At 35.2% G+C, this 12411-nt stretch overlaps 1 protein-coding gene across 1 annotated transcript; it reads left to right on the forward strand.

The window, feature by feature from the left end:
* Window positions 1-2419: 2419 nt before the first annotated feature.
* Window positions 2420-11926, forward strand: LOC108183657 (uncharacterized). Its single transcript, XM_068219868.2, has 3 exons — window positions 2420-2550; window positions 3190-3339; window positions 9624-11926. The coding sequence occupies exons 1-3, from the start codon at window positions 2436-2438 to the stop codon at window positions 10418-10420; spliced, it is 1062 nt and encodes a 353-aa protein (XP_068075969.2). The 5' UTR covers window positions 2420-2435; the 3' UTR covers window positions 10421-11926.
* The last annotated feature ends 485 nt before the right edge of the window (window positions 11927-12411 follow it).

Genomic DNA, 12411 nt, shown 5'->3' on the forward strand with positions numbered 1-12411 from the left:
CTGTATGTTATATGATGAGATATTTCAAATAAAAAGCATTAGACAAAAAATAAAAACTAACGCAAGCAGAAATTTAACTAATAGAAACACTTGATAAGGTATTATAGCCTACTGTACTATTCACTCTTCAAATAAATCTCATTATTAATCACATTTTTTATGGCAACTGAAAAAAGTGAACTAGTGTCTGTTGTCTTCCACATTGTTGATCAGATTGTGGAGGACATTTTCCCTGCCATCATCTTCATTTTGAGAAGAAGCTGTTCCACAGGGCCCCTGAACACACATATTGTCATTAAGTGCTTTAATTACCCTGTTGTGGTAATACTATAGTTGCTATGGTAAAACAACAAGTGTAATATAAACAAATGATCCAGTGCTGTAGTTTTTTTTTTTTTTTTACAATATGGGGTAGATTGTACTACAATTCACCACACTTTACTGTAGTAAAACTACACTTTATATTTAATTTTATGAGTTCACTATTCTTAATACGACAGTATGCTTAAGCATTCATTGTAAATACTAACCTAAAACATAGGCATATATAATACTCAAAAACACTAGTATTTATTATAGAATTTATCTTAACCTGTAGGTAAATAGTGTAGCAATATATAAACCATATAAAATTCTTGGGATAACAATTAAAAAGGCGGATCTCTGGAGAGCAACAAAACGAAAGGAAGAGGAAACACAAGGCAGATTGTGAGTCTGCATCATCTGACGGAGCGAGAGCAGGTCTTTAGCACGTGAGCAGCCCAGCCAGTGTTGAGTGAACGTGAGGAGTTTTGTCCACAGAGGAAACCGGCACGTTCACTCGCTCGTATTACATGAATGAGCTTACGACATTTGTCAGTGAAATAACGCCATATGCACTTACGTCCATCTCGCGAATGCACTGTCTTCTGCCATTTTCATCTATTTGCCGCTTTTCCGCTGCGCGTACTGCGAACCGGGCTGAGCCAATAGCCCCGGACCTTGAGCTCAGAAGCTGAAATCATTCCGCGTTCAAAGTAAAAAGGTCCCATTGCCAGAGGGAGATTAATGACAGCACGCGCATATATTCTCTAGCCACGAACAGGAATTAGAACTGCGGTATTTTTTATTTGTTAATGTCTTGCGGGCGAAAAGTGTGTTGTAACGCACGCGTTACTGAACATGTACCGAGTAAAATATTACTGAAAATGTATTAGTAATGTCTTACACTACTGCGTTACAGGAAAATGTAATACATTACTGTAATACATTACTTTTGTAACGCATTACTCCCAACACTGCAGAAAATGTTGAAAAAAGCAGCCATGTAAAAAGTAGGAGCTGTTGAACCATATAGTGGCTGCTTTTTGACCCTGTAGCCTATTCTCTTCATTTCAGCAGAAGAAACTCACACAGTGTAGCAGCCCCATGGCATCAAAGAAGGAGGCAGAGATGCTTGCACGGTGATTTATTTTAACAGTATGAAACACTGAAATGCTTCACTTGTCACAGTGTTGACAAGAACACTGTAAAACTACACAAACCGAAAAAAAAAACACAGTGTAAACAATCACAAGAACGTAAAGCATAATATACACAGACATTCACAATACAAACACAGTGCACCATTCAAACACAGTGCACAATTCAATAAACAACAAAGTACCAGCAAACAATTAAACAAACAAGCATACCTCGTTCCGCTTTGCCATAAAGGGGGAGCTAAATTGTTCTCATTCGTTTAGCTGCTAGAGTATGCTGTTCATATTTATTTTTCAGCGTGAGGCAACAAACACCTGTTGCACACCGGCCAATGCTGATTATGAGGTGCTGGAGGGAAAGCTACTAAACCCAAATTACTGGCCAATTTATAGGCGTTGCCCTCTAGTGGTGACTTAAGGATAGGGAGGATGGAGGTCATTACAAACAGGTTTGGATCGAGTGGAGGATGAGTAAATTACAGAATTGTAATTTTTATGTGAACTACTCCTTTAATGATTCTGTAAGTAAAGGTAAATTTAATATTATCACTGAAGATATTGCCAAAGAATGGCAGGAAACGTGGAACAGAAAATAAGAGACAACAATTTATATGAAACAAAATTGTCTTAAAATGTTTAATTAAAAATTTTTGATCAACTGTAAAATACCGAAGTGTGTGTGTGTGTGTAAGAGAGAGAAATCTAATCTATTTTTTAAAATATTTTTTATTAATCTTTTTATTTTTATTAATTTATTTTTAATTTTATTAATCTATTTTTATTTTATTTATTTCTGTGTTTTCTCTGTATTATATTTGTTCTTGTTCGTACGCTGTGACGCTGCACTGCTTTGGCAATATGAATGTACAGTTATTTGTTATGCCAAAAAAGCACCTAAAATGTGAAATATGAGAGAAAGAGAGAGAGCAGAAATAGTATAAAGTGAAAAACATGGGAGAAATGTATCAATAAGTCATGACTGCAACAGTAAGTGGCAAAAAAGCAAAACAAAATAAAGACTCTTATTTTGGCGTGGCGTGTGACGTCATCAGGTGGCGCCGCTTCAGCGCTGTGATTCAACTGGAGAAAGGTTTGTGCTTTAAAATGTTTACAGATACAAACCGATTTAATTAAAGTTTCAGGATTTTTTACTTCCGATGCTAAATTATTTACCTGATGTTGAAAATAATATTTAAACCCTTTATACAGTGTAGTACTATTTTATTCTCAGTAGCCGAGGGCTATTGTTTGAAACAGAAAAGGGTGTAATGAGTGTTTTAAAGCAGGGTTTCCCAAACTTTTCTGATAGAGGTAAAGTTGGTTTTATATTCACACATTTGTTCATTTAGAAGTCTCTATATTGTTAACCATGTTACTTTGAATATTTGATTGGAATTAGCATGCAAGTGTGACTTCTAAACATCATTAACACTGTTTATTTGACTGTGAACAATGCTGTACTTTGATAGCCATTGGCTGCTAATATGATTTCGCTATTTAGAGTTTGCAAATAATACTTTAATGAAATTATATTATTAAGGGGAAAGTCAGAATGTGTTAATATAAAACCAATTTTACCTCTATTTTTAAAGAAATGTTTTACCTGATTTCGTTTTGATAATTAAAAGAAACTGTTGAAGCAAGTGTTGAAGAGAAGTTATTTTGTTTCTGTTCATTGTTTTATTTATTTTAAACAGGACATTTTTATTGTTTTGTTCATTTTAAACAGGACAAAGTGTCAAAACGCTGAGAAAAACTCCTGCTGAAGCGACTGATCTCCACACTGTTATAAAGATGCCGTTTATTAAAGAGGAGAGTGAAGATGTGAAGATTGAAGAAACATTCACAGTCAAACAGGAAGATCTGCAAGAACAAACAGGTTAGTTTTCATTCTCAAAGACCAACTCAGTCATTTGATCCTCATTCAGATATATTTTAATAATAAGAATACTAAATTAAATCCATCTTGCAGCCCTGAGTGTGCTGCCTAGTTCTCCTAAACGCACATAAGCACTCATTGAAAGACAAGAATGAGTTTCTTTTATCACTTGTTCTCATGTGTTTTGTCATTCTTTTATGTGTTATTAGTCTCCCATTTTCTCTACCTTCTTAAGGTTATTGCTTTTCTTGTTCTTTTGCTTTTTTAAACTGTCCTTGAGCACTGGCGCTATATAAAATAAATAAAAACAATAAATCAATAGAAGGTTTAACTGAGCTGATGATATTTGACCTACAGTATTCTCATAAAAGACTTAACATTTTAGACTTTAAAAAGTCTTAAATTTACTGAAATATTGTGCTGTATTGTGTCTTTTTTAAACAAGTCTTTATTTTCCTTTGTTCATGTTTTTCTACCCAATCTGGCCAAAAAAAAGCGGTGATTAAAGTCATAAGCCTGACTTGAATGAGCTGAACTAAACGTCCATGCTTAAATTGGTTCCATAACAGCAAGTTGAAGATCATTTGATCTGACTAGTCTGAGTTCAGTTTAAATAATCTAGATAACTGCTCGTGCACGTTTCTGTCATGAAACTTTAAAAGTCGAGCATAGATGCATCGATTATGTTGTGTGCTACCATGGCAACTTCAAGAACTGAAAGAGATCTGAAATGAGACACAGCTGTTCACAGCGAGTGAGCCGCGAAACTGCAGATTGTTCAATAGACTACATTAGTAGCAATATATTTTTAAACATAGGCTATTATATACGCCTATTAAAATGAAATTAAATATTTGTCATAAAACAAAATACTTTTGCGCTTACTTTCAATTCTTGCTTGCAAGGAAAAGTTTTCATGCATTGCAGGCTAACTGTAATGTACAAAATGTTCTAAATGTAAGCATATAGGTTTAAAATAAACAAAGAGCCGTGTACACACAAGCGGTGGGATTTTTAATTTGCTACCGAATCTGCTGCAAATCGTTGCTTTCTCTTTGCCACTTGTTTCCCACGGCTCGTGGGAAAATATCTTTACATTAAAGTGAGGCTGCTGCACAGCACGGATTATCTCCCGATTATTCAACTCATTTTACAGCTTTAAAGTCATTATTTAAGAAATGTAGTCTTCTTCTTTAAATTATTCAGTGTCTTTCTTACCCCCATGCTCGCGTGGGTTTCCTCCAGGTTCTCTGGTTTCCCCCAAATCCAAAGACATGCGGCATGCGCTAGCTATGGTATGAACTGAATAAGCTAAATTGTCCATAGTGTAGGAATGTGAATGAGTGTGTATGAATGTTTCGCAGTGAAGGCGTCCGCTGCATAAATCATATGCTGTATAAGTTGGCTGTTCGTTGCGCTGTGGTAACCCCAGATTAATAAAAGCACAAAGCCGAAAAAAAAGTGTATGTATGTATGTATGTATATATATATATATATATATATATATATATATATATATATATATATATATATATATATATATATATATTCGAGAGAGAGCTAAGAACCCCCCTCACAGATTTCTCTTTTAAATTAATATTTTCTACAGGATGCTTTACAATAATAGATTTGTGCATATACATTAGATTATTCAGTACCAATGCAAAGTAAAAAATTATATATATATATATATATATATATATATATATATATTTTTTTTTTTTTTTTTTTTTTTTTTTTTTTTTTTTTTGCTATTTAGTGACTTTAACGTTTTAATCATTATTAAGAGGTTAAGTGAATTAAAATGGCACTAGAATATGGCAGGTGAATGTTAACATTACTTTGATTAGGCTTAAACTTAAGACTTAGCCTGCCCCGAACCAGGCTAGTGTCCCAGCATAAGTTGCCATGGTAACTAAGTTTGAACTATCGTAAACTTGATTTATGAAACCGAATCCGCCATTAATAAACCTGACTTACCAAAATAAACCTGGCTTTTTCTGTAAGCTTGGTTTATGGAATAGTCCCTAGGACACCGGGCCTCCAGGACTGAGTTTGGACATCCCTGCCTTTAGTTATATGTAAAGTGTATTTATAAGTACTTTTATCAGTAGATTTGCTATATGTAAGTTTATATAGTTTACAGAGTTGTATGCAGTGTACTGACTCTCACAAGTGTATCTCAAGTTATTTTGTGTGATAGTTAAATATATCTTAAATAAACTGCAAACAAAAAAATGTAAACTTCTTTTTTCCCCTCAGTTTCTTTCTTGAAACTTCCCTCTTAGGCCCCCCCATTTACACTAATGCATTTTAGTTTGAAAATGCTAAGTTTTGCTACGGTTGTGCCATTCGTCCATACTACGGAGTTTTCAAGTGCCTAAAACTGAGCGTTTTGGAAACGCTGAAGAGGCCGTTTTCATTCTAAAATGCTGCTGCTCTGTCTCAGTACGGATAGGGGCGGGACGGAGACATCTGAAGATGGAGACGTGGCTGCAGACATTCGCCTCTCTGGGGCTTTTTCTCAATATTAAGTAGCCAACACACAGTTCAGTCCTGCATCCTCTCCTTGTAAGTTCAGACTTCGCAAGTTTGATATGGAAAACAGACTCTTGAGGACTTGTCTTAAATCTTCAAAGGGAACAATGTACTTTTAAATCCTTATTCCCATCATCCAATACATTGTTTCACTATCTTAACAATAAAATAAAAACATGATAGAAGGAACTGCTATTTTTGTTTTGATATTAACAAATTAAAAGACAGCAGAAATGCATCATGTAGATTCATATAAGAGCGTCATCTTTACTGTATGCATATTCATAACAAAATAGAGCCTGTAACATTACTGCCTCTTTTAATTTTCATTAATAATGCTAAACATACCCTCTCTTTTGCGGAATATCAGTTTTAATAACCAATAATGGCCATTATAAAAGTATAATGTACAATAAGTTTATACATAATAGGAAATAAAGGCAAGCGATCAGTGAATATACAGAATGTGGTTACATTAATTATTAACTTATCTTTGCGCTCAGCCAAAACACATTACCTGAGAACAAGTAATAGATTCAAAAGACCAAAGTCGGGGAATATGTTGTTAAATTAGGGCTGATATAAATAAAATAAAAATTTATATCACGATATACTTATTAATTTCGGTCGATACGATATAATTCCGATATTAATATGGACAATATTAAAAAGACAAGAAACAACTGCCAAAAATGCACACAATAGATGTATGTTCCTACAAATGTCTGCAAACTTAATACCTCCAGGCTCTTATAACTTTTCTTTAAATAATATTCTTTTTCTATTTTTCCTTTACAAACAGACTATATATATATATATATATATATATATATATATATATATATATATATATATATATACAGACTTAGTTCATGGGGGTTAGCTTAACTTTTATCAGTTTTTTTTTTTTTTTTGTATATGCTGAATATTTAACAATCAAAATAATCCCAAAATCCACATCGTAAAAAAATAAATAAATAAATAAACAAAATAGAAAAAGAATAATAATTATAATTAAAAAACAAATCAAAAAGAGTATAGGCTACATTAATATTTGCAAAAGAAAAGAGTTGTTTGAGTATATTTAAAGTTCTGGTTGCTTTTTATCTTAATTGTCCTTTAAAGGTTCTTTCTGACTATTTTTGTGTATGTAATTACCTCATTAAGTTAAAAGATATAACATTAAATAGTTCTTATATTTTTTATATAGTCTATTTATATAAACTAATATTTTGTATAACACATTTTCATTATTTAACAGATTTAATAATTCTATCAATCAAATTCTTTCTATTTCATCAGCTTTGAAATAACCAGATTCCTGAAACATATGTTTGTGAATTATATTTTGTAAGTTTCCTTGAGTGCTATACCAGCATGCAGAGAGTTTGTGTGTGTGTGTGTGTGTGTGTGTGTGTGTGTGTGTGTATATATATATTGAGAGAGAGCTAAGAACACCCATCACAGATTTCTCTTTTAAATTAATATTTTCTACAGGATACTTTACAGTGTACTTGGTTACATAAATTAATATATTTGCTTATCTTTGCACTCAGCCAAAACAACAAGATGAATTCAATATCACGTTTAACAACTATAGTGAGATGAGATCATCCAGCAGATGAACTGTCTGACATGCACTATACTCTCACCTGGGGTTTATGCTCACCCGCCAGCTCTTGAAAGAGAGTGTGTGGTCACGTGATTTGCGTTTTTAGCCGTGTACTAGAATGAAAGGAGAACTTCTCAGAACCGCTAAATGAAACGCCGGTGTATTTCCCGCGATTTCTCTGCGCCTCCCTTGCGTTTCTTCTCTCTGACTCTCGACTATTTTGACAAATACACACAGACGACGCATGCTCACACAGAGCCCAAAATAGGAGTTTGTGATTGGACCAGCCTAATGTCAATAAAGAAAAGAGCCAATGGGCTGCAGAGTGTCACATGGGGCGGCCCGGTCTGTCTGTCCAGGAAAAAAAAGCATCTACTTTCAGAGAGTCACAAATCACAGGAGCGTCAATTAATAAGGCAGAAAAAAGCGATAGGCTGCTAAGCCTTTTATGGGCCAATCAGATCATAAGACGATGATCAGCCCGGCCCAAAAAGTACGTCGGCCCACCGGTAAAGTGCCCGGTCCGCCAGATGGCCAGTCCGCCCCTGTGCTCGACCAAATGGTTGATTTGTCACTTTATGGTAGAAAAGCAAAACTAATGATTTCATATCATACATTTCTGCAGTATAAATTTACTGTTTGCTGAGAAATATAAACTTTTGATCATTCACAGAATAAATATGACACAGCCTGTTCTTTATTCATGAATATACTGAAATCATTTCTTAAGTATATATATATTTTTCAACACTTTTAGGATAGTTTCGGAGTAAATATAATGAATTTTTAAAACTAATGTGTGAAAATCACAACTTATAAAGATAACCTCTTAAATGGCAAATACTGCCATGTTTTTTGTAGATATTTGATGAATGTCAATAGTTTCTATGGTACAAGAACTCACATCGTCAGGCCCTTTTACCAGAAAATCCCTTCACTGATGAGATAATTCAGCATGTTCACTCACATACTATACTCTCTCTGTCTCTCTCTCTCACACACACACACACACACATTTTTGTGAATTGTGGGGACATTACATAGGTTACAATTATTTTTATACTGTACAAACTGTACTTTCGATTGCTCTAAACCCAAATCCAATCTCTAAACCCAACTCTTACAGGAAATTTTGTGTAGTTTTACTTTACGAAAATAAAAAATATTTAATATGATTACAAGTCATACATAATGTCCACATAATTCACCATCTCCAGAGATGGAGTTTTACAGCATTTCTCAGTATAGTGAGATAGTGGCTTGTGTGCTGTGCCGCCTTTACTCGCCCTCGCCTCTGCCATAGTATTGCGACATCGCGCATAGGAGATAAATGACGTCAGTATGGAATAACCGGTCATGATCTATTACTGAACAGATATCGATCATTTTAACACCCATAGTAACGAGTAACGATGCAGCACATAAAAAATCTATCGGAGTAAAAATATTTAACTCATCAAAAATATATACTGAAGTAAAAGTGGAAGTAGGAGAAAAAACAATACTCCAGTAAAGTACAGATACTGCCTTTTAGTACTTAAGTACAGTAGTGAAGTAGTTCTACTTTGTTACTATACATCTCTGGAAAGGTGCACGTTCCAGCGTTTATGCAGATGCTCTACAGGTATGTCTCATGTCTGAGAGGCAAATATTCAGCTGTGTGTTCAGCTGTTACCTCAGACTTTTTTTCTGATGCGTTTACCAGTCAGGCACAGAATAGACTAGTATTCCCAGTCTGCTTTACAAAAAAAAACATTTTGTAATTATATTTACAAATAAAAATAGCCCATTTACAGCTTTCAAATCTCTGTTTTATTAATATGACCAAAATGACTTTTATGAGAAACTCTGAAAACTGGACTTACACAGATTCAATTTACTATAACTTCTATGTTAAGCGGCTTTGACACAATTTACATTGTAAAAGCACTAGATAAATATAGATGAATTGAATTGAATCTGCTTAAATGTGTACACGTTAATGGACTAAACAAAATATGATCTGATTTATTTTACATTTAATGTGCATCCAAATTACAGTGTGTGTAGACAATCTTTCCAGTGTGTTTTTACTTTTCAGAATTGAAAAGATTTTTTAGGATTTAATGAAAACTGTTGTATTTATTTATTTCAGTCCTTATTGAAGAGAATGAGGGGAGTAAAGAGGAGGAACATCATGTCAAAATTGAGGAAAAAACTCATTTACAGACTGATGGTATTTTTAAAAGGAAAGACAAGAATCGTTTCACCTGCACTCAGTGTGGGAAGAGCTTTGGAAAAAAACACATTCTTAATATTCACATGAGGATCCACACTGGAGAGAAACTATTCACATGTACTCAGTGTGGGAAGAGTTTCAGCCGCTTATCATCCCTTAACCTACACATGATGATTCACACTGGAGAGAAACCATTCACATGCAGTCAGTGTGGGAAGAGTTTTTACTGCTCATCAAACCTTTATAGACACATGAGGATCCACACTGGAGAGAAACCATTCAAAAGCACTCAGTGTGGGAAGAGTTTGAGCCTGTCATCAAACTTTAATCCACACATGAGGATTCACGCTAGAAAGAAACTATTCACATGCACTCAGTGTGGGAAGAGTTTGAGCAAACCATCATCCCTTAATCTACACATGATGAGCCACACCGGAGAGAAACCATTCACATGCACTCCATGTGGGAAGAGTTTCAGCCGCTCATCATCCCTTAATCTACACATGATGATTCACACTGGAGAGAAACCATTCACATGCACACAGTGTGGGAAAAGTTTTTACTGCTCATCAAACCTTTATAGACACATGAAGATCCACAATGGAGAAAAACCATTCACATGCACTCAGTGTGGGAAGAGTTTCAGCCGATCATCATCCCTTAATAAACACATGAGGATCCACACTGGAGAAAAACCATTCACATGCACTTGAGCCACGGTCACACTGGACTTTTCTCCCCATAGACTTCCTTTCATACGCATGTGAATGTATCAGACATGAAACGCAAGTTCGTGTATCAAGTTTTGCAGTTCACTGCGTTGCAAAGTTCAAGTTTGGTGAACTCTGACCTGCAAAATCATATCACTTGACTCGAAGATCAAAACATGACCTCTCTGGACAGAAATGTATATTATGGACCAATCGCTCACTTTTTTTATATCTAATCATCTTGTTTAATCCTGCCCCTTTTCACAGTGCCGTACAACAGAATGTTGCATGCTCAAACTCTAGTGTGACCGCAGCTTTGGTGTGGGAAGAGTTTTAGTAACTCATCAAACCTTAATAAACACATGAAGACCCACACTGGAGAGAACTCATTCACATGCACTCAGTAGCTATGTTTCCATCCAAAAATGCGAATAAACTTTGTGCAAAACTCGATTATCGCATAAAAGTTGTGCGAATGAAGCATCGTTTCCATCCAACGAGTCAAAGCGAACAAAATCGTCACTTTCTGATTAACTTGCGCCAAATATCAACAGTAAAAACTGCATTTGCTGCAGTAGGAGAAGCTGCATCAATCTTTTCTAAATAAATGCGCCACAGAAGACAATCCTGACAAGTAGTGAGCGCGCAGTGGCGTTTGAAGATGTCAGACGCGGACCACAGGCGCTCTTGATTCTGGAGGTCATTAATAATATAATAACATTAATACTGAAATGGTAAGGCGTTTTATAATGACCAAAATAACATTTCAGATGTTTTATAATGTGCTCAGCCTGACGTTTTATCCATTCACACATTTTAAGCACCACATGATCTCTTTTAACAAATCACATGACCTTTTTTAATGCGCGTGCTGGAGTTTGTGCGGTAAAAGTGTTTCCATCTCAGTTTTATTCTTATCGAATAAAAAGTTTATCCTACCCAGTTAGGTGCATAAGTTTTTTATGCACATTTTCAAAATTTATGCGCATCATGGCGTTTCCATCAACTGTTTTTTTTATGCGCATTTGCAAAATGTGCATAAAATAGGTGGATGGAACCATAGCTAGTGTAAGAACAGTTTCAACTGATCAGCAAACCTTAATGAACACGTGAAGATCCACACTGGTGTGGAAGTATATGTGCTTTGAGTGTGAGAACACTTTTATTACAAAATTGAAACTGCACCAGACGATTCACACTAGAGAGACCGTACAAGTGTTCACACTGTGACGAGGAGAGATTCACACTGGAGAGAAACTGTATAGATCTGATCAGTGTCTACAGAATTGGACAAAAAGCTGCACACATGACATGAATGCAGCAAAACATTTTCTTATGTGCACAGGATGTTTCATGTCTGAATAATGTTTGAAAAGGCTGAGTGGCGATGTACTGTTTTCCTACACTGCAATAGGTGGGTTGTAAATGTGTTGCACTCTTTGCGTTTACTGTAAACACAATGATGGCGACTGAGAGAAGAACAGTTTCATAAACATCTGGCAAACAGCACCTCTGCGTCTCTTTGCAAGTTATTGTACAGGTGCGGATAGGTCTGTACTCCACTCTCCAGTGTATTCATGTAGCTAGTGTTGTTTTGGATGATGTTCTCTGTCTGACTCCCTGAACGAGAAACAAATCACTAGGAAGACACCGCACATCAACAAGAAGGTGGAGCTCCAGGACGGATAGTTTGCAGTATACCAGGGCATCAAGTTTAGAAAGCCCATTCAATTGTCCTGTTTTGCATCTTTTATTAATGAAGTTTCTTTAATTTTAGGTTCAAGATTCTTTCTAGTTTACTACGTTTAATTTTTTGAGTAGAATACAAACTTGATGAATATTTTATGATTTAGGCAGAGCGACAGGTATTACAATACAATATTAATACACTTTGATGATCCCAAAGACTCCAGATTGACATTACTCATCGATGGGTATATAAAAGTTGTTATGCTAGCTACCCCAGGATGCTGTGGCTACTCAGGAGTCCTCAT

The sequence above is a fragment of the Danio rerio genome, chromosome 4 (assembly GCF_049306965.1).
Source record: "Danio rerio strain Tuebingen ecotype United States chromosome 4, GRCz12tu, whole genome shotgun sequence".
NCBI lineage: Eukaryota > Metazoa > Chordata > Actinopteri > Cypriniformes > Danionidae > Danio > Danio rerio.

Coding starts and splice junctions, on each gene's coding strand:
- LOC108183657 (XM_068219868.2), top strand. CDS start 2,436: ATGACTGCAACAGTAAGTGGCAAAAAAGCAAAACAAAATAAAGACTCT. Junction 2,551..3,189: donor TGTGATTCAACTGGAGAAAG/GTTTGTGCTTTA, acceptor CATTTTAAACAG/GACAAAGTGTCAAAACGCTG. Junction 3,340..9,623: donor AGATCTGCAAGAACAAACAG/GTTAGTTTTCAT, acceptor TATTTATTTCAG/TCCTTATTGAAGAGAATGAG.